Genomic DNA, 23910 nt, shown 5'->3' with positions numbered 1-23910 from the left:
ATAAATAATAATAATTAACGTATAAATAATCTTGAGATTCGTGTGAGTAAAGAGGTCCTTTCGGGTATATATACATATATATATATATATATATAGGTAGGTAGGTAGAGCGTAACGCTGACATCGCATACTAGGCTGGGTTTCCAGCAGTAAGTTGCCAGCCAACGCGATACCTATAGTCGAGCTGCTCTCGTATGCCGTATGGCGTCCTGCGTACCTCCCACACATGCCGTGTAGAAAGTTTACTAGATGGAAATCTATATCTTATTTTACGGCCGGTCGTGCTCAATATTCTTGACCTGCCGGCTTTTGCGGCCCGATATAAATTGCCTGCGTAAATCTTTCTCCGGAGAAGCCTCCACCGAGCAGAAAGCACACGCGTTAAATAAAGAATAAGAATGGCCTGTGTCTTTCCACGCGATTTTATTCGAATTATCTTCACCCTCTTTTCGCGATCTTAAACGCGTTTCTCTTAAAAATTAAGAGGAGTTTCGATATCTGACGTTAATTTCTAATTTGTAAGAATTCTTTGTAATTTTTTGCAAATTTTTTTTTATTTATTTTATTGTTCTAATCCAAGTGGACTGGATCTTAAGCAAATCACGAGGTTTGTCATACTTGATATATATATTTTACAGAGCAATTATTGTACGCAAACAAGTGGCGTAATTTGACACTTTACAACGACAACTTTACTCATCCATATTGTTCGCCAGATTTTCCCGCGCTCGAACCATCAAATGGAATCCGCAGTACTTGTATATAAAGAAGTGTGCCATTCGAGACTCGTGAAATTATAGTCACCCTGCGGTGTTGATGGCAGCTTTAAACTGTCAAATGGTTATGGTAATTGGGTACCAATGTTTCCACCTAGCTAAATCGCCACTTTACTCCTGTCAGGTAACTCAAGTATTAATGTATTAGTCTAAATTACGACTCGGTTATCTCGACTGAAATACCGTATTTGGCCAGAGTCGGAGACTCGAGTAATATAATGCAATTACCATTTTTGCTCAATCCCCTATAGAGACTTGGACTTTCCACGCTTTTTTACTGCCGAGAAAAATTCGTCCGGCGTAGATCGGGGAAAAAATGCATTTTTATCGCAGCGTCGTTGGGGAACTGCAGAAAATCACCGCTGGTATATTAAATAAAGATATTATTACTCGTTGGGATCGAGTGGATAAAGTTAAGTGGGTAAATTGAATCGCGGAAGTATTTTTAAGAATGTCATACCCAGCGCAACACGGTGCATTGTGCACCGGGGGCCAAATGTGGATTAACTTTCTAATCCAGCAGGAAAGTTGGTTTTTGCTGAAAATCAAGTAGGATCATCGACAGGATGGCACGATCACGTTTTAACTGTGCGCAGCCGGTCAGTAGGTTAAGGATACTTAATGCCTCTTAGCCTCCAATGCAATAACTTTGTGGCATTTTTCCTTTGGTTATTCTGCTGATTATTATAGCGCCAGTCTCAATAAGACACTGTAAATATATATATGTATACTATTTTCCATATTGAATTTCTATCGAAGCACCGTGCAGCGTATATCCAGTCCGGTTGTGGAAGACACGCTCGGTCCCATTAAAAAGGGGACCGTTAACTCGCGATATAACACGTATTCGATCCCGTAATCCGCGCTAAAACACACCGAGTCCGATGAGAATTTATTACTTTCGCGCGAGAGATTCTTTTTTCCCTCCAGCGGCACGTAGCATATTACGAAGAAGTCGTTTAGAAATCTCAACGAGAAAAAAGCGACCTCTCTTCGTGTTTATCTGGGCTGAGGTCAGGATAACATTTTTTCTCCGCACACCGAGGGGAAAAGGGTGGCTGCGCGCATATTTATTCTCCAAAGGGTTGCGAGAAAGTAAGTCAATAATACGAGGGAGACTCCGCCAGAGAGAATCCATGGAGAAGGTTTAAAGTTTTCCCTCCAATCCTCCAGTGTTTCCCTTTATCAATTTTAAAAACTTTGCGCACAATCTTGGTAATCTTTGAGTGACTTTGAAAAAATAAATAAATAAAGGAAATGGTAACGATCGATTTGGATGATGATATATATAGAAGAAATAATTGGAGTGGCGTGAAAAATAAATCGACCTTCCTTTTTACGCTGCGAAGTACGCGCTTTAACACTTGCGCGCTAACATCTCGGACTATTCTATATCAGTAACGGGCGATAAGATAGTCGGTAGAAAAAATCACTCTCATGGCAACAATCAGAGGACGCACAGTCGATTTGCAATCTCGGGAAAAACTTGACTGGCGTAGAAAAATTATTTGAAGAATCGAAAGAAATTTTTGCCTCGAGTACCTTATGTACTCAAAGATACCGCTTTATCGGATTTGATAAAGCTCTAAAGTACGACTAAATTAGAATATGCTCTGAAGCTCGAACCTAATTAGGGGGGAGGGGGGAATTAAAAAATTATCAAAGATAATTGCGAACTTTCCTTGCAATTAAGCGGATTGATAAGGACGAGAGCTCGAGTTTGATCCTGAAGAATGTGAAAATTTGTCGAGAGGAGCAACGTGCTTCTTTTTCAGTCAATTCTGTGGCGAACAGTAACGCGATTCGTCCGGCTATCTCGGTCTCCATTAAATTTTAATTAAGCGTGTGGCAAAAAACGAAGTAAGTGCACCTTAGCCCACAATATGCACGGTATAGTCCGTGCTCAGCCATGCCAGGTAATTAGTTTCATCGACCACTAACGCTCCTGAAAGTGTCGGGCAAAAAGGAAAGGACGCCGCACGAGGACTTCTTGAAAAAGGACTATGGGCAAAGCTCTCTCTGCGCTGCCTCTGAGAAATAAAATACTCAAAAAAGAAGAAAGCAAATTAGAATCTGAAATTTTATCCAATCGAAACTTTTGAACCACGAATGTGTCGCTGTGCAATTGTGGTAATCGTCTGGTTAACTCGTTGGATAAACAAATATCTATTTCAGTGTGGAATATTTCAAGAGAATTCTCGTTATTCATGGGGAAAAAAATATTGCAAGCTTCGTTGGAAGCCGAATTTTGAACATTGGACGTGGAACGATCGGAAATATCCTCAGGACATCCCTGGGACGTGCCGAGAACAACGCGCAATATCGGGGATAAAGAATTTCGAGGAATTCGAGAAAGACTCGAGCGTCCTCCATTGGGATATGTCAACAAGCTTCGAGTGTAAACATCGAGCGTAGCGATTCCCCTTATCTGCCTGGGCAATCTTCAGCAGCGTTCTATACGACAATAGCATGTGATCGTTAGGTGACCTTAGAAAAAAATGACGCGGCGATTCTGGATCGAGCGCATTCTAATTACGTCCGTTATTGTGATGAAAGTTTAGTTTGAATAAAAAAGGCGGGAAAAAAGAGAGAGTGGATTCGTTGGAGGGTTAGGGGTGGAGGGGGGGGGGGGCGTACGTGTGTTATTATGGGACGAGGATGGAGATACTCGGTTGGACTTTGAGTTGGATTTAAAAGAGAGAGAGAGAGAGATGCGTAGGCGTATGTATAGCCGAGCATCCCGAGCGAAAAAACGCGGCTTGCTCCACTTCCATTGAAATTAACCCTCGCGCAAAGAAAAAGTGCAGCGCCGCGGAAGGGTTAGGGTGAAATTAGAATAGGCGAGCGACCGATTGCCTATGCATATGCGCCATGACTACGTTGATTCTCCGCTACGCCATACGGTGCTCTATCCTAATCATTTTTCTAAGCTCGACCCCTGACCTCCTTCCCAACCCCCCAACCCCCTCTTGAATTTCCTCCGCTCCCGATATACAACACCCAATAAATTTTACCTGAGCAGACCTCGTCGCTCCCAAACTCTTCTCAATTTTACACTCCATCCATAAAATTATAAATATTCCAACGTTCTCCACATTTCTCTTTCTCGCTCGCTAATTGTACGATGTTGAAATGATCCCATCCCCCCCCCCCCCCCTCCCAATCTCCCACAGGCGTCTACGAATTTCACGGATCGTATATAAAATTATACAGCTCGTATATTCCAATTTGAGCATCGAGAGTGGAAATTAGACATTCTTTTTCACTTTCGGTGAAATTTAAAAATGTGAAATTTTTGTTTTCCACGTTGCGCGTTACCGGCTGTGGCGCGTGTTTATCCGACGAAAATTTATTTGTAATTATCGATGCGCCGCGAGTATCGTCAGTTTTTTTTTCCTCTTTTTTTTCACCAAACGGGAAAATCTCGAGCGCGGAGCGTGAACGTGGAAACGTGCAGCAGCGTGAAACGGAAAATGATTCGGAATGAAAATATTGGCTAGAAGGCAGAAATTTTGCATTTTCGATGCTTGATGCGGCGGAACGTTCTCGACAATTCATAAATAAACGCAGGCAAATATAATGTGTTTTGTATATTTCGCTGGACCAAGCTTGAAACGCAGAATTACAGCTAGCGATTAATTTGCGCCGCTGCAGTGTACGTAAATATTAGGATTAATGCCGGTGATTAAAATATTCATGGTATGGAGGAGAGTAGTCCACTTGATTAGTTGCTATTGCGAGAATTAATTAATGCGAACCCATTAAAGTCGAAAAAAATAAATTCTCTCCTTAATAATGCCCGAGCTTCGACCAAATGTTTTTTAATCGCTGAAAATTAGGTTATTTAATAATAACGGATTATGATTTAAAAGCGTAAACAAAAACAGGAACGATAAAACTGATTCTCGCAAGATTATGTCCTACGTTTTCTCCGGATAATTTTTATGCAAAATTTTTCAAGTAACATAATGAAGTAAAAAATATTATTCTTCTTCTGAAAATAAAATAAAAAGAAAAAGATACGGTCACTCTAAGCGAGGAGCAATTAGAGTAATCGTCCATCTATCGCTACGGTTCGCGTCACTCGAAATGGCAAAACGTTTCCTCAATAATTTCTTCCATTAAATATTCCCTTTTTTCCCCAGTTTTACCTATACCTCTGTTTGTATCTCGAAAGCGTCATCGTCGGCATCTTTTACGTTTTTTCTCCCTCCCCCCCCCCCCCTCCAAGTTGATCCGAGTTTTTCACGTCTTGGATTCCCAACGACTTTGTTCAATCTTTCATTCCGCGTCATTCGTGATAAAGCACGCTGCTCTTTTCGCGCTAGCCTTGCTTTGATTTTTCCCTCGACGTCTGACGAGGTATTCCATCCCATGAATTCTTAACCGAGGAAAATTAGCGAATTAAAAGCGAGAGAGAGAGGGAGATAGTCGGATTGACGTTCACGGCACAAACCCGAGAAGTTCTGGCTGAGTAAAGGGGTGAGGGGGCCACCCCTTCTCAGACCTCGAAGAAGAAAAAAAAAGAGAGCGAATCTTCTGATCCAGGACACTCGCTCCTACTCCTCCCCCGTTACGATAGCTCGTAAATATAAGAATATAATAGCAGCGCGAGTGCTCTTACACCAAAAGGAGTACAACGGGACTGCGTTAATTTTTATGCATGCACCGACGAAACGGTAATTTTTCGCGGCATTAAAGGCCTGGAAAATTGTCCGGTCAATTTCACCGGCGAAACGTGAGGGTTTTTTCAAACGACCTAAAAAAGGGGTTCGAAAAACCCTCTCTCCTTCATAGCTAGCACCCTTGTCACTTTTGCTTTACGTCACCCATTTATAACCTATAAAAATCTTAGCAACTCGTTGGATCGCTCATCGACTCGAGAGTCTACCACGTTATTCCTAACAAGGTATTCTCCTGGCTAATGGCGAAAAACGTCATTTCCGGTTGGTTTGTCGCGCATGAACGAAACAACTGGACGGTGGAACGTCGGATTAATCGATTTCGGGCAAGTCCGGTATATATCCGCTAAGCGCCGATAAAGCCCCGAATCATCGTCATCATCGTCATCACGATCGTACCTCGATATTGCAATTTCTGGCCAATTTCTGCATTTGGGAAAAACGGACGGTGGAAATATGGCTGAACGGATGGTGCACCGGCTATCGAGGAGCTGCAGGATGGAATCGATTTTCAAGTGGCGGTAGCACCGGTTCGCGGTGTTGGCAAAACCGATTAGGGCCGCGGAGGGCCGGCGATCATTAGATTTTGGCCTGGAAATTGAGTTTTGCCCGATGCCAAGGGATAATCCTCGGTAGCCTCTGGCACGTCCCGTTGCGAACGCGCGATTCAACGAGAGCGTTAAAAATATTCACTCTCCTCGGCTTCCAAAACAAACAAACGCTCGCACTCTTCCAGGAATAATTCTGCCCAAACATAACCTCAAATTCCGAAACTTTCGATTCTTCTCCATCCACCGTGCGCGAGAAGACCTCGACTAGTTTATGTTTACATCTCGACGAGACGAGCGAGAGCTCGAGAATTGTCGAATACAAAGAGAGTGAAATTTTTCCAGGAATACCGCGACGATTGTTTTCGGTGGAAACGATAAAGGTGGGATTAACGAAACTGGCTTAGTAGCGCCATCTGGGACTGATGTTTCGTACAGTCCCATCGGCAAACACGTTCACGTGCATAAACATACTAGATATACACAGTGAACGTACAGTACTGTACAACACACACACATAAACACGTAAAGGAAGAGGGTGTCCGTTGACCGAACGAATGAGGCAGAGCTTAGTGTGAGTACGTGCGCGACGAGGGCGCGCGTAACTTCAGTTCCATTATTGAGCGAGCGTGTGATCGAAAAATTGGCGCGCTTTTTTCGTGCAAGTTGATGGGTGGGGAGGGTCGAGCGGTGATTGGCCAATATCGGCCAGTAACCCGTGCGCATCGTTTGAATGAGGAAGAGGAGGAGGGGAGCGGGGGGGGAGGGGGATGTACTCTACGAGAGTTCCCTGTATTTGCCTACGTTGCCTGCTATTGACCGAGCGGCTACCGATACGGTGGACACTCACCGATATTATATTCACCCGCTCCCCCTCTCTTTCTCTCGTCGAACCCCTTCTATGCAAAATTCCACCATCCCCCCCCCCCCTCCTTGGTCGACATTTCTGCTAAATTTCGCTTAATGAATTATATAGGGGAAATATATTGCGAGTACTCGTGAATGTACGTTATCTATATATATACTATATATATATAGGTGTGCACATTATAATATACATGCACGCATATTCCACGCTAAAACGCATGATTGGACTGACCACGCAGGGTTGCATCGAGGGGAAGCTCCGCAAATTCCTGGCGTTCTTTTTTTCAATAGCTTATGGCCAATAGGTGATAAGGCACCAGTGGCTATATCAACGAAAGGGCGAATCAATACGCGTTGGTAGGTAAACGGTATATAGCAATCCACTGGGGGAAATTTCGAGTGTGGTTGTACGAAGGAATGCCAACTATCGCTCCTCCGCAAGCCCGATAGAGCAGCTTCCCGCCAATTTTTCTTCCATCCTAACCTCCAAACGACCAAACGCCAAATTCCCGCCAATTTACCGACGCAGCCGAGAATTCGCGGGATTCGACGGACGAAAATTTGCAGATCGGACATCGTTGATCATATTTGCTATTTCTTTTTTTTTTGCTAACGTTAATCGAGTTTATTTCGACGCGTAATTAATGGGTCCCGAGGGGGGAAAGATAAACAAAAAGGCAAATATCGTTTTACTCGCGTTTAAAGAGCAAAGCGTGCCTCGACCTGACTAATGAACTCGGACCGATGATTGATTACAGCAACGAGGCATTATCGCCTTGATTATTGGTGTGATTTCCTGAGGAGAGAAAAATTTTAGAGGTCGACGTGCGCAAAGATCGCGGTTGACTCATTGGCCCAAATAATGTCGACCCTTTGCATATATACGAGTATTTTGAAAAAAAGAACTTGACCTTTGACCCTGGCTAATCGCCGTTGGATCGAAGCGGCTATGGACGCTTTATTGTGCATGGAACCCTCAACGGGACTCTCCAAGACTGATAGTCATCGTCGAGAGTCGAAGCTGGTTTATTGATATAAATGACTTTTTCCTCGCGCGAATATTCCACGTCGAATCGGACGAAAGTATGTTAAAAGGTTGCCAGCTAATTAGACCCAGTTTGGAAATTCGGATCGATGTATGGTTTTGCTCGAGGGCAGATAAGGCAACGAGGCTGTTTATAAATATATAACGACGAGTGGAAAGAATTCGTCCGTGTTGGAAAAACTTTCGCGCGAAACAGTTACGTTCGCTTAAATTCCACTGTGCACGCGTGCAATTCGAGCACCGAAATTCTGCCAAAGCTACAGTGCTACGTATGCACTATATATATATATATATATATAGGAGGGTGGTTATTAAGGCGAGAGGGGTGGGGTTGGACGGAGCAATTATTCTCCTCTCGGTGGACGCGAAAAAGCTGGCTGCTTCCGAATCAATGACAACTCTGCCCCTTCGTCAATCCCAAGAAAGAAATTTCACGGTGCAACGAGATCCTCCTACCGATACGCGAGAAAATTCCAAAACTCGACAAAGAGACGATTGAACTCCATCGAATGCAAGAGGGTGAAATTCGCAACGAGCTGAAAATGTTAGAAATTAGACGGTAAATTCGTATCGAGGATCTGTATATTTAAAGCGAGACTCGTCTATATAATTAAAGTCAATGGATCGAATTAAGATTGCGTTTAAAGTAACGTAGGAAATGTTTGGAGGGACCGAGAGAGAGAGAGAGAGAGAAAGAGAGAGATTAATCAAGACGAGTTGGGAATTTCGTTGCTGCAATTTCTTATATAAGCTTCTCGATCGAATATTTCAAATAGCTTTTTTCTCACGATAAAGCAAATCTCGCGCGAGTTTTTTTAAGGGTCCAACTGACCGTTCGGCTCGGAGGCTAATACCTTCCGAGTGACTACGTTCTCAACCCTTAATGAAATTCTTTCTCCCGGAGAGCACGACGACCCAGCTCGGCCTTCCTCGCGTTCGCTATTATACGAATCCTTCGAGTCCACCCCCTGCCACCGTTCCCATCATCGACATTATTCTTCGTTTAACGCGATTAACCCCCCCCCCCCCCTCCCTCCTCCTCCATCGAAAATCCGATAACGTCTTATAAAATCAGCCATGGCATCTCGGAATCGAAAGTTGCTCAAAATCCCACAGACACATCCAAAAAATACACGTACCACATCGATTCCTCCAGAACTGCGCAAAACGTAAATACAGCTGTCGAAAAACGATCTTGCAGTGTCTTCGAAGAGGCGACAGCACGGAAGAACATAGTAAAATTCGTACGACATCGGAGAAGAAAGGGGCGAGAATGATCTAAATATAGAAAAGGGGGTGGAAAAAGTTGGATGATCGAGAACTGAACAAAATCGATGATGAGAAAAGTGGTGGTAACCGAGGAGTGATTTGGTCGCCGAGAGAAAATTAAGGAGTTTACGACGTTCTTCCTGAGCTTGGAGTATATATATATATATATTATAATGATAATAGTTTTTTTGGAAGGATGAAAAGAGAGAAAGAGAGAGAGAGAGAGAGAGAAATTGTGGTTAAGAAGAAGAGTACTCACCGGTGTGTAATCTGGTGTGTTGCTGCACATGGCTGAGCTGCTTGAACTTTCGGTCGCAATAGCTGCACTTGTAGGGCTTCTCGCCCGTGTGGACCCTTATGTGCTGGACGAGCTGGTGATTGCTGGAGAACGACTTGAGGCATTGCTGGCACTGATGTGGCTTGACCTCGTTGGCACCGATCATCCCGGTCGGCCCGACACCCACGCCGACTCCGAGACTGGCCAGGGCCCCGGGTACCATGCCACCCTGCCTCAGGGTCAGCCCGGCACCAAGATCCCTCGGATGCATCTGCATCGGGCTCTTTTGCATGAAGATCTGCGAGATAACCTATCCAGGTTAGTTGGTATGCTGTACTTTTCGTCGAGCAACGCGCTATGGCAAATTCATTTTGCTCGCCATTGGCAAAATCAACTTTGCTATTTTTATTAATATATTCTGCGTGTATGCATGTGTTGGGTAAAATATATGGTGTAGGTACATATACACAGGAGTGGTTCTGGTGTCAAGCATCATGCACGTCGAGCAAAATTGTGTGGGAATTGTTTATTAAAATATAGATCATTTCTTGTACGACAAACAGTTTTTTCTTCAACGTCCTACCATCGCGAGCTATTCGTACAAGCTTCGAGGTTATTAATACGGTGACATTGAATCCTTGCAAATTAACGATCCGTTCTTGGCGAGCAGCCAGTACTCGTGCGGCTTATTGCAATCTTATTGCAATAGCGTGGATTCGACTCATTTTTCTAGACTTTTTCGTCATAATTGACAGTTTGTTGTTCGTGGTGCGACGCTCGAGGATTCTGAACGGGTCCACCCGTGACCTTGAAACGTCGAACATCGAGTTCGCGAGTGATTCTTCGGTGGTACCGGAAGAACGTGTATTTTTTTTGTTTTGGTTCCACGAGGAAAAATGAAGTTTCGGGCGGTGCAGAGTTTACTCACGTGGGAACGCGTTGATCATAGCTGAGTGTTCCTCGAGAACCAAGCGTTTCGCTCCGAATTGAATCGAAGGGTTCGATTGGAACTTGAAATCGAAGGCTAAGCGAGAAGTGGATGCTCCGACGAGGAGAAAAGTCGACTGTGCTGGAGGGAAGACTGAGTTTCGAAGAAAGAAGCGCGCTGGTTCGGTCGTCCAGGGGAACAGGTGTTGCTTCCTTCGGGTGTGGGTGTAGCGGGCGAAAAGGGTTAACGTTAAAACGGCCGTACAGTCTGCGCCAAAAGTCTCTGACTGCTGCAGACCGGTGTGGAAGAAAGAAAAGAAACGAAGGGAGGATTTTATTAAAATATGTTAAAACTGTAATTAAAATCGAAAAATCTCGTGAGAAGTTTTAAGAATCTTAGGCAACCCTTCTGCACGTTGCGAGGGATGGGGGTGGGAGGAGAATTGAAATTGTCACCGGTGGTTCTCAAGTTTGCGAAGAATCTTTTCGAGCTTTTCTCCCGTAGGAGGAAAGAGTCCTTACGGGACACGGTGAGTCCTCGGATATTGGGCATCTCTGCTCCTTAATCCTCGTGGGAGAGGGTATGCCTGCTCGCGATTTTACTTCTCCACTTTTTTCCCCTTCTCACCGCGCTGCCCTCGACTGCAGGAAAAACGATATTAAATCGTCGGCGGACCTTCGACGTTGCCATTCAACGAGGAGCGAATTTTCATTCGCAAGGATTTCCAACATTTTTAAAATAGATATGTATATATAATACGGATCGCCGGAGTGGCTTAATTAATAGACGACGAAGAATAGCCGGCTGATTCCCTCGGAAGGGAGGGCGAAGGCGTTGGTATACATTTCTTGAATTCCGGAGCTACGCAACCATTAATCAAATTTTTATCTCCGGCTAGACGGAAAATTGCGTCTCGACGCTCGGCAGTTTGAATCTTTTTTTCTGATTTATCGCTTCTGTCGGGTGGAGAAAAATGGGTGGGGGGGGGGATTGTGCGGTGGCCGCAAAGAGAAACGAAAGCAGGAAGACGAAAAACGGAAAGAGTTGTCCCGCCGCCTTAATGTCCTTAATAATGGAAAAATATATCAAGCGACACTCACTGTATTTCCTAAGAAGAGCGTTTCCCGCGAACATTCGACCCTTTCTCTTAAATTCCAGCGACCCCTCTGCACCCCCACCCCCGAGTTAATTTTAAGCTTCGCTCTCGACTCTTTCGATACGCCGTTGCAAAAGAGGAACGGACGCGTCCCGGTGTCGCGGAAGGAGTCGATCCTCAGGGACCACGGATTGATTCGGAGAGCGAGTTTACGGAAGAAACATTTTTTCAGCAAATTAGCTATATAGGCTTCTGGAACGGTGCGGCCCATCAAAATATTGTTCTCTCTTTCGAGTTGAGTCAGGTCCCCTATTTATTTCTGATGCTGCTCGTTAGCATTTTAAGGAACTGGAGAAAGGGAGGGGGGGGGGGGGGATGTAGTGGCAGCAGTTCAACCCTTTTCGTATCTTCCCCCTCCTCCCCCTCTCTTTTATTCCTCCTCTTAAGCGAGTTACGCTGCTGGCAACATCGACCACTCGAAGAAGAAGCGGTGCTACTTTATTCGCTCGGAATACAAAGCAAAGGTCTCACCTGCTGGCCATATGCCTTTTCTCCGTAGTACTCTTCCCACACACACACACATGAGCAAACCACCCACGCTATTCAGCTCTTACAACCGCGTGGGTGTTGTTTATGTGTGACTACGTGTGCGTGAATGCGTCCTGTCCGGATCAGCCAGGAGGCCGACCCACCTATCTGTCTAACCTGCGGCACGGATAACGCTCGTATAAAGGAACAGGCTCTTCGGATCTGTAATTGTCGGTTTAATCCAGCCGAATCGTTACACGTTGATCCGCTATGGCCCTGTGCTTCCGGTACCGATCAGCTGCTCAACGAGTACATACTCCATTTAATCACTTTGCTTAATCACGCTTTCGAATTACTCGCTCTTTCCTGAAAAACCTCTGATACCTATTTTTCTCTTGAAGGTTAGTTTTAGTATAGTTATTTTTTTCAATTTTTTCTGCAAGGTTTTACGAACAAATTTTAAGTCGTTGTTTTCGTCCACCCTCGAGTCGTTGCACGTTGATCCGTTATTACTTTGTTCTTCCGGTAAAAGATCAGCTGCTCAACGAGTACATACTCCATTTAATCACTTTGCTTAATCACGCTTTCGAATTACTCGCTCTTTCCTGAAAAACCTCTGATAACTATTTTCCTCTTCAAGGTTACTTTTAGTAATATATTTAATTTTTTATGCAAGTTTGTAAAGAAAAATTTTTAATCGTTTCGATCCACCACCGAATCGTTACACTTTGATCCACCATTAACCTGTACTTCCGGTACCGATCAGCTGCTCAACGAGTACATACTCTACCTTTAGCCACTTTGCTCGTAATCATGTTTTCGATTAACTGCCTCCATGCAAAAAAAAATTGTTTCATCCTTGCATATCTCCCGATTTTATTTCTGTCAACAGAGTGAATTTTTTACACACGAGTTTTATAGAAAATTTAATGGTGTGTATTTTTGATTCTATAGCTGCATCGAGTACCTCGGAGAACGTTGGGTATAATTAGTCGCTCCACGTCTACTCATCTTTCCACACCAGCTTCGTAACGCAAAGCAGGCAATCTATAGGTAAAGACATTATCATTGAGGACTCCCATAATTCTATCCAACGAGGTGACTTAATAAGTGCCCATCAAGCAGTCCCTGACTCTTAATCAACGTCTGATTGTATGAATAAGTGGAAGACGTTAACCAAAGACGACCCTTCATGCATCGGCTGGTCAGCTTTCGCCTATAGCACGGTTATATACTATCAGCTGCGATTGTTGAACTTGCAATGTAAACTATACATTCTTAAACCCCTCGAGAGCTTATACACCGCGATAAGTGTCTTCCCCTTAAGAATTTCCATTTTCAAACATACCCGAGGAGGACTCTTTAAATTTGTACAGTTTTTCTGAAAATCATTAATCTTAGTCCATGTGCACGTACATACGACACACCATATTCCAAGTACTTGGAAAAGACCAAATTTTCCTATTTTTATGGAACACCAACAATGAAAGATCGCAGAAACCAAGTATACAGCTGTGGACTTCCAGAACTCGACTAGCCGGTCTTCGATTAGAATTTCAGATCAACAACGTTCCACGGTGATTTCTGATGCATGGATTTGAATATTGAATATCCATACACAGCAAACATTCGAGATTTACAGGAAAGATCGGTCTCTCTATTTGGTTGTTCGTGTCTTGTTTCCAAGAGTGAATAGCAGGGGGGGGGGTGGTGGTTTATATACGTAGAAGGAGATTGGATAATTACCTGGGGTGGTAAACGATGACGACCATGCTGATACGGCGACGGTACGTAAGATGGGATAGCCGGATGATTGTGGAGATGAGGTCGGGGATGGTTTTGATTCTGGACTTGCGGTGGGGGTGTCTGGGGCAGGGGGGAAGGTGGTGGCCAAGGACCGTGGTTTGGTCCCTGGCTTTCATTGGTGCCATACATCTTTAGGTAAGAATCTCGACAACGCGACCTGAAGAGTCCATCCCTCCACCCTCCATCCACGATTCCAATAACACTATCAACGTCATGGCTACTCTCCAACTGCCACACGAATTTCTCAATGCCACTCTAGTTTCACTGGAATCTTCCTGGATTATTCGATTCTTCCACCCTATTTCCCCCAATTTCCTCCCTCTTCCTTTTCAACCTTTCGATCCCCCTCAACATCTGCCCTCGACTCTGTTGACCTTAACGCGCGCGCACCAATCTCTTTGAATTGTTTACTAATATTCCCTATTACGACCATAAGATTAACTGGTAACTAGAAACACTTCCAGATCACTGTATTCATGACTAGCGATGATTTCAAGACTATATCTGATGATTTTCGTGCCTTCCGTAATATTAAAATTCTTATTTCTGCAGAGTGAAAATTTTCCTCTCCTAATGTGCCTGTATTTGCCAATTAAGAGCATATATATTTGATTTTCCAATACACCTGCACTCTCACAATTTGGATACAGATATCCAAGATCAATCAGCGTCTCTCCTGCACCAAAATTTAACGATCTTTGGTGATATTAGTAACTCGCGTGGTTCTTGTTGTATTTACACCAATGGCAGCCACATCCGTTCGCCAAAGAATAATGCTGGAGAACAGGAAACCTTTGCCATTTCCAGCAAACTCCTGGTTTTTCGTGTGGCATCCACGTTGAAGCTGGGAACCGTGCGAGTATCGAAGCGTCTTCCGTTAGGAGCCAAGTTAATTTCAGTGGAACGGAGAGGGAAGCTTGTAATTCTTTACGCAACGAAAACTGGAGGATCGTTGCGTAAGAACGCGTCTTGGTCGTGCACTCGCGAACAAAGTCCTCGCTTCAAAAATAATCCATGCATATTGGCTAAGTGTAATAATAAACTATCACGCAGAATCCCACTATGAATCACACTGCACCCAACTTTGCACAATTTTATCTTATTATCAATTGTCTCACCCCATTGGGCAAATTTCTAACCACGCACGAAACTTGTTCAGCGTTACGGACGCACCCACCTCTCATCGGTGTGGATTTGATTACACCTCGAAGAACAGCATCGGTATCGACAAAAATCAAGAAAAACAACACTGAAAAATATTTAGCAATTTTTTATTTCATCCTCAATGGCCTCGGCCCACTCTGGAAAAATTCTAAACGCGCACGATACTTGTTCAATGTTACGGATGCACCCACCTCTCATCGGTGTGCATTTGATTACACCTCGAAGAACAGCATCGGTATCGACAAAAATCAAGAAAAACAACACTGAAAAATATTTAGCAATTTTTTATTTCATCCTCAATCGCCTCGGCCCACTCTGGAAAAATTCTAAACACGCACGAAACTTGGTCACCGTCACGGACGCATCCACCTCTCAACCATATATATATATATATATAATAAAACTAAAGAGAGTCGGACGAAAATCTCGAACATGGACGAAAACTCAGTTTAAACTGCACCAATAAATATTCTAAAAGCTTGAAAATGTTCTCCATGGTAGATATTCATGGTTGGCGCGAGAGCGAGGATATTAATCGATTAAGGCGAAACCGAATGGCGTCAAACCGCTTCTTCCATCCAGGGCTATCGTGACTGGAGAGCTCTCGGAGACGAGAGAGCAGAGGAACGCGTTCCGCCGTTTCTTTCTTGCTCGATTTTCTTCCCGATCCAGATCCACGGCGAGTGCAACGAGCAGACGCCACTTGTGCCGTTCAGCTCGCGAGACCGATCATCCCGCGCTTTCGCACACTTTTCACGCGCGATTTTCGTCACTATCTCGGGGAAAAGGCTCGAAACGTTAAGAGAGTGGCGGAGGCTTAAGGGGATGTAGGAGCGAATCGCGCGGAATTTTTCGAGTCTCTACTTGCGAGAGGGAGAGAGAGGAGGGGGGGGGGGGGAAGGGAGGGAGGGTTTGAGCAGATGATCGCGGGATTTCTGACGGATTGAGCGTTTTTGGACGGAGGGTGGGTCGAACGGGGACCGCGCGGTCGGTGGAGGCAGCGCCGTGTTGCGATCAGCGGCGTCTCGCGCGAACTAGCGGGAGCAAGAGCGTCGCGAGAAGGGGGGACGGAGCGACTTCTCTCCTCGGCCGGCTCGTCGCGAGGGGGAAAAAAGGTGGAAAGCCACTGATAACGCGACTAAAAATCGCCTTGGCAGATATCGATTGAAATAACAGAGAGCCGGCCGGCAGAACGGCGACCAATGGCCTTCCGTGGAAAGCCGGAACCGACCAATCCCGCCGCTTCCCTCGGGAACCAACCGTTTCCTCTGGCTATCGCTTAGCTCCCCCCTCCCCCTCCCGCCCGTCTCTACACACTCGGACGCACCAACCGTTAAACCGGGAACGCGGCTTGTTTATCTTTTTCTCGTTTTCTACGACCGACGAATCTCTCGTCGTTCACCATTATTAGAAATAACGCTCTCCTTCATCGACGATTGCTAATCGCCAATGGATTTTTCCATTCCACGGACATCCACGCTCGCTCCCACACGCCTAAAATATATACGCTTCAAGGCGAAAATCTCCGATTCGACTGGTAATTGTTCGATTTTTCCTCGGTGGTGCTATACAAACACTGCGATATTGTAATTTCGTCATTGCGAGATCTGAAAAATTCCTAATCGTATTTACGCGACGTTGCATTATTTTAACGTTGCTTTATACGATTATATATATATAGTTTGCCAGTGTGGGAAAAGTTGGGTTTTTTCCCAACATCTAAACCAGATTTGTCCCTTGTCGAAGTTTTCTAAGGAAACGCAGGATTTCGCAATGATAAAAAGTGAAAGTATTTCGTTGCGATAAAAAGATATTTATATTCTGTATAATATAATCGCTTATCTCTATATATGTAGCGAAATAGTCAAATAGTCAGTTATATAAAAGAGATAAGCATTTGAAAAATAGCGAATTTTGTATCGCAATCGCGTAATAAAAGTGGTAATATTCAATGTCGCGTATTGTAAACTCGAAGCACAATTTATAATAAGAAAATCATACGGGATATATAATACTTTGTCCATGAAACGGGCCGAGCGTGATAAAATAATTTTATTATGGGCTCGCGCCGGCGACTATGGCCACTATAAACATAATATATTATTTTATACTTTGTAGCATGTAGCATCATTACGGGACGAAATCAACATCTCTCATAAAACAGAACGAGTTGTGCTGCAATACTTAAATAAATGAGCCACTATTAATGTCCAATCGTTGGCACCAAGCCGGATCAAGATATATATTTTCACTGGCTAAGCTTATTTAAGAATTCCCCCAATATGTGGCAAATAAAAAATTCTCCCCAAAACAATCGGTCTTTTCTTCCTTCGTGTATACCTTTGCACAATTTCGATTAACTTGCACAGTATACGTAATACTATATATATATATATATATATATGTGTGTGTGTGTGTGTGTGTTAAGAAAGGTTCCTCAAGTTCCCGAAGACCACCTCGCAAGAGAAAAGAAATTTCCATAATCCACAAGAATATATATAGGAGTGAGGTCAATACCCTTGAAAATGTTTGCACATTTTTTTCATCACGGTATATAAGTCCTCGAAAATTGTGACGAAATATTTGGAAAAAGAAAGATCGAAGAGGGAGTTTGGTGATTTTCTTTTGGCGGCCATGTTTCTCGAGTCGACGATTTATTTTGGGCGTGGAGCCTCGAAGGTTACAGGCGTCGAAAAGTGCGTACTAAAAGTGCGTCCGACTAGAGAAAGAGAAAAAACAGGGCGGAGTCTCCAGAGATGAAACTGTTTTTCTCTATCCATCATGGCTGCTCTATCAACAGTGCGCCACGATAAGCGCCCATGCACACATGAAAATCCCCGTCGACCGTTAACCTCTTTGGCAGGGAACTTCGATTTTTACCCGATTTTTCAGCATTCATCAAATATGCAACTCTACCCGCGAGAAAATTCCTTTCGCAAACTGATTTTTAATAGATTTCATCCTTGTAATTGCGTTTATCCATTAAACTGTGTCAACCGTTCGCTTTGACGATTGATTAAAAATATCACTCGGACACTTTTCTCCTGGATAATTTTCTAATCGGATTAGTTCCCCGAGAGGGTTTCTCTCTTTCTTGACGAAGGCAAAAAATGCCAATCCTCCGAAAAGGGTTAAAGGAATCAAGAGATGGCTTTTATGATTTAATTACAGGAAGCTAAGTGAGCTTTCCACGACTCGTATTTTCGTTATTACGCGAGTTCTTATTAATTCGAGAATGGTATCTTTGCCAAACTCTTTAGAATTTTCATGAAAATTGCGGAAACCTAAGGGAGTTTCCTGGAGCTTCTTTGTACACGATGGGAGTACAATTATCGAAGGTTCGAATAAAAACTCTGAACGATCGAACGCGAGATTATTCGCACAGTTTTTCGGGTCTTTTCTTCGGGCTGATCGAAGGACAGTTTAGGTTAGGTCGGGCATGGTGGTTTTGCGGCTTGGTCGGAGCGTTGTTAACGAGCGATGACAACGTCGAGAGAGAAAGTTCATCGAAAGCGAGCGAGATATCGTTGTGTGCGATGCGTGACAATCGAGATACTAGCCGCGCGAATCCAAAGTCCGCGTGCAGTCGACGTTGACCGGGCTGGACGGACGGACGGACTCGGAGGCCCTGTTCGAACAACAAGGCGATACTTCCAATAGCCCCAAGGTGGCTCTCGAATAAAAATAGCGTGGATTTCCTTCAGACTCTCTCTCTCTCTCTCTCTCTGCATAAATCGCTCCAAATATCATCACATTGGCAAATTCCGCGACGGAAGACGCAGCGACTCTTCGGAAGACTCACGCTTCGCTAACTTGGCGTGAATTATTGATTTTGCTTGTCGTTAATTTTGCACGCCTTAACGCCCAATTTAAACGGGGCCGATTTGCATGTCGAACGTGTAATTTCGTCAGATTCGAGTCTCGGTTCGCACGGGAAGGCTCGACCACTCTCGATACGATCTTTCCCGAAGCGTTCTCCAACCCGAAAATCTCCCACGTATGCCACGCTTCTTGGCTGAAAATTAATTTTCGCGATGATGAAAAGGAGTCGTATATTTTTGCAGTGATATCTCTTTCGCAGGCGGATCATTTTTATATAAGTGTATATATATATATATATATATATATAGTGTTGGTCTCGCCTTACAAGCTCCCTTGCGTAACATATTTTTGCAATTTAGAGTCTACGCAGACGCACCATATAGATTTACTTGGCGAGTGCGGATTAATTTCCTCGCGTGCAAAGTACGTAAAAAGTGCTGTTGCGCGCGAGGATTGAGAAGAATAGAGTTGTGACGCAAGAGGATCGAGGCGTAATGAGAGGAAGAATACATATATATATATATATATATATATACGCGAGAGAGGTGTTTGAAAGTGGAGGAGAGAATGGGATTGCGTCGTGGATGCAACGGGAAGCGGATATAAAAGATTGTGTACAGGAACGAGACTAAGGATCCGTATCGAAAACTATAATAATCCGAGAGTGTAATTACGAGGTAAGAGACGCCACAAGGCCTTTGGTGCGAGCGAGCGAGCGTCGATACTTTTGCACGTTTATCTTGGCCAGAAATAAGAACGGCGCATAAAGGAGAAAGAAGCGGCGTCTGGCGGGAATAAGTAGGGAGTAGCTCGGTGGTGGAGGGGGAGGGGGGTAGCTGTGCAGAGTGGAAAAAAAAGAAGAAGCTTCGAAGGCCGCGCGGCGCGCATTCTCGACGCCACCCCTTCGCGAAATTACTGACCACGGACAACGAGAGACGAGGAGGAGGAGGAGGAGGAATCACCGATGGAAAGAAGAGGGAGCCGGGAGGGGAGGGCGCAATAAAAATAAACTGCTCTCCGAGGGGCTGAAAGGAGCCAGTGCCCCTCTTCTCCCCCACCCCTCCGACGCCGCCGTCACCAACACAACTGCGCGCCTCTCCTCTGCGGAGAGGAAGAAAAAGGAGGGCAAAGAAGAGGGGAGGAAAGTGAGAGGAGTAAGGAAAAAAGAGAACCAGAGTCTCTCTCTCTCTCTCTTTCTTCTTTTCTTACTCCTCCTCCACTTCTTCTTCTTCTTCTTATTGCAGTCAACGCGAGTTGTATTTGTTGGCAGAGAGAGAGGGGCAAACGAGCAGTGGGGGCGGGGGCACTCGAGATACAGAGAGAAAAATAAAAGTCAGCCAAGCAGGCCTTGTGTGTGGCTGCTGCTGCAGTTGTCCCGTCGCGGTTGCCAAGTCTCATTTGTTTACCGTAGTACCACGTACTTGGTGAAAAAAACACTAACATTTCTTTCCTTCTCTTATTCCTTCGCGCACTGTTTTTCTCTCCTTTCTCGTGTAAGCCGAGCGATTGTTGTTGGCTGGATTTGTATTCGTGGAACTCTTCGATAGTCTTCAGGATGTTTTCATTTTTTCAGAGTAGCGTTAGCGAGAGCGAGCCAATCGACGCTCGTAGTCGTAACGTCCGAGTTTTACCGATTCGTATCAGCGATCCCTTCGATGAATGGAGAGAGAGAGAGAGAGAGAGACTTTGCTCAACCGAGCCAATTTCTCGCTCTCGGTATTATTTAAAACGATCTTTTAGCTGGAAACTCGTGAAATTTCATTCCGCCCTAGTACACTTATTTCAATAATGGCACAAGAAGCATAAAAATAGATCGGTAATCGATTAAATGGATCGTCGAGTCTGCATTACCAGCGAGAGAATTGCACCTTTTACTCTCATCCCCCCTCCCCTCTAATTACCAGCACGATTATTGACCGAAATCCTGCACTTTTTTCCCCAGGCTGATCACTTTCCTTCTTCCCCTCTTATTACCATTTTCTCGAAACGTATGCAAAAAACTTGACACGACTGACGATGAACGCGCGCGCGCGCAAGAGAGAGCAAGAGAGAGAGAGAGAGAGAGAGATAATCTCGTTAACTCGAATTCTTGTTAAAATATCTCGCAGATTGGCAATTGGCGTCTTTTATTCGACGAATTTTTCTTGCTTTAATTAAAAGCGAGCTTGCGCGCGAGCAAGAATGAGCCGGCCATTCCTTGAATGGAGGTTGCACGGAGGCTGTGCGAAGTTCAGGCGCACTCGGGGAAGTATTTAAAATTATCTCCCGGCGCGAAATTGTAACGTAAGTTATGTCCGCTTGATTCTAATTGCGGGATCAACATTTCTCGTCGGCCCATGAATATGCATTAATGGTAATGATAGCGGGCTTCCGCGATTTTTCAATGATTCCCACCGACAACGAAATTGATTTACGAATGATTCTCGAACGAGCCGCGGAGCGTCCCGTGCCATACGCGTTGTGGTGTGCTATTCCTTCATCGCCACCCATTCCGAATGTACTATAATGTATAAATATCCTACTTTCTCCTCCCTAACGCTGTGTAACGGATGAGAGAATATATACACTGTAGTGGAAGAAAATTTACGGAAGCTAATTTATTTAATTTACAACGCTGCGATATAATTATAGCTGTAGCCGGAGTGTAAAGAGGAAAGCTGAATATTTCTGATCGTGCTCGGTCGAATAAAGTATGGGAATTATTCTTGAAGAGGGGAGACGAGCGATAAATAGAAAAGTACGCTAATGTCGGGTATGAACATAGAGAGATATTTGTCATAAGGAATTCTCGTGAAAAGTCTACTTGGATTTGGCCCGAGGAGCTTTTCTCGGTAAGACGCCACAACAGACTCGTTTCTGAGTCAGCTTGCGCCAGCGTGCTTGTATACTCTATGCGCGAGAGTATAAATATGTATATACACGCATTGCGCGTGCAAACGGCCGCGTACTCTTCTTTTCGTTTCTTTTCTTATATCCCTCCTTCTTCTTTCTGCCCCCTCCCCTCCTCCTCCACTACTTCAAAACATTCGCAAACGTTTGCATGCAAATATACACGATGGCTCTGTTGGTGGTATGCTCATTAACGAATTCTTTTACGTTGCTGAAGCTTCTTTCAGAAATACCACGCGTTAATTTATATCGTTTACCTTCGGTGAAACATTGGTTCCCTCGGCAACCACTGGACCAACTTTGCTTTGTTCATCAATCGCAAAGAAATTTTCAGATTTTTCCTACCGAACGTTTCTCTGCGACCTTTGCTAGAAAATTCCTCCTACCGATCCCTCTGTGTTTTGTTTACTTTCTCTCTCTCTCTAACCTCTCCTCCGGTATTATTATTTCCTTTTCTCCCGCCTCGGAATCCAAGCAGCGGATTATACACGCGAGTAAAAAAGGTTCGTTGGGGAATATTAAAAAGTAGGTTAGTAATCGAGCAGCACCGAGGCAAATCACGACGATAGTTTAGGTCACGGTGTGCTATTACGATCTCGATAATAACTCGGCAATGATCCTAAGAGTTATCCCCGGCAATGACGGTTAAGTGGATAATCTCTATAGTTAGCGTTTATCATTGAAATTTCGTTATTGCCTGTCCGTTAAATCGCAATGCTGCCTCCTTTCTTATTATTCTTCTTCGGCTCATCCGGCAGCTGTTGAGTCGAGGTACGATGGACCGCGGCGGTGCGTATAGGGGGGGGGGGGGGGGGCTGGGGATGAGGTGAGAAAGTGATCGGCACTTGAAGACTGTAACGACGCGATGAGGATAGTTGCGAGACGCCTCGGTCGCGGACGTTTACGATAGCGATTTGTTTGTTGGCAATACGCGCGTGCGTGAATGCGCGCTTGTGTGTTTCACCGCCTGCAAACTTTTGCCACCAACATCGTGTATTCTCTCTCCCTCCTTCGCGATCCCTTTTACGACCCTTCTTATCTCCCTCTATCTCTCTTCCTCTCCTTCGCCATATCTCATCAATCACGCTTATCTCTCGAACCGTCAAATTTCTCACACATAATTATATAATCTTTATCAATATCTCATACGTTAATTATTAGAATTGCTCACATTTTCCCCTAAAAGCATCTCTATTAATTATGGATTATTCGCAGGAGTCGTGACCTTATCAATTGGCTTTTACAACTGCTCTCTGAATTATTATTATGTACAGATATATACCCTGCTGGCACACAACGTCCAGGGAACATCCTCGGCACGTCCAATGGACTCGTGGATATCTTCGGAACGTTCTTAGAATGTACGAGAGGGATATCGGCGCTATTGGCGCAGGGTTTGGAAAGCGTCGGTCGAGACCAATCGTAATATTAAAAATTTTCAAAGGAGTCTGTTTAATTGTCAATATTTTACGAGCTTCTTTGCTTTATCTACTCTCCATTTCTTGTTTCCACTTCCATGTATTCCATGTGCTTCTCGGAGTATTATTACACCAACTCGTCCCTCTTTCGAAGCTATTTGTTTTGCGCATCGTGCTCTTCTCTTTCTCCGACTTCTCTTTGTCTCGTGCCACTTTTTCCTTCAACACAACATATTCCCTTAAGTCAAGCGTGTAACGAGTGTCCCGTTCTGCACGCGAACCCCGTCCAGTATCCCCCCTCCCCTCTCCCTGTTTACCACTCCTCGCAACAAACCCAACCTCCGCGCAATGTTATTTCCGCGTTCTACGAATTTGCGCCTTGGCTCGAGCATTTGTTTTCATTCTGCACTTTTTGTCCATCGAACCAAACTTATTTCACTCTCTCTCTCTCTCTTCTCTCTCCACATAAACATCACGATTCGCTTTGCATTCTTCTCGAGATTCGTCAAGATCGTTCGTGCAACACTCCGCATCGTTAATACAGGCTACTGGAAAATACTAGGCTCGAAAAAGGGGGGAGGAATTATTATCATTGACTGATTAGTTATTACGGTGTAGTTGCAAATTGCCATAAGCGTTCCGAGCGTTAAAAGTGTTCCAGGGTAATTCTCGTAGGAGGGGGGGGGGGCTATAAAAAGCGAGGAAGGGGGAGGGGGAAAGAGAAAATAATTTAAGATTCAGTTGCATCCATGCAAGAACGTGTCGGATTACGCGCCGTTCTCCATCTCTTCGCGA

The 23910-nt window shown here is 44.5% G+C and overlaps 1 protein-coding gene across 9 annotated transcripts in view; it reads right to left on the bottom strand.

Annotated features, from left to right (window-relative positions):
- The window catches only part of dati (datilografo), an 87913-nt gene that overhangs the window by 41487 nt on the left and 22516 nt on the right, over positions 1-23910 (bottom strand). For all 9 annotated transcript variants that reach the window (XM_066745304.1, XM_066745305.1, XM_066745308.1 and 6 more), the window contains exon 3: positions 9447-9774. In XM_066745304.1, the coding sequence (XP_066601401.1) occupies positions 9447-9774 (328 nt within the window). The remainder of the gene's footprint in view (positions 1-9446; positions 9775-23910) is intronic.

This window comes from Prorops nasuta, unplaced genomic scaffold (genome assembly GCF_024137725.1).
Source record: "Prorops nasuta isolate Cenicafe-Biocafe unplaced genomic scaffold, Cenicafe_Pnas_1.2 PNAS00060, whole genome shotgun sequence".
In the NCBI taxonomy this organism is placed as follows: domain Eukaryota; kingdom Metazoa; phylum Arthropoda; class Insecta; order Hymenoptera; family Bethylidae; genus Prorops; species Prorops nasuta.
Note: the sequence above shows the minus strand (reverse complement) of the source record. Positions and strands in the feature narration are given on the sequence as shown.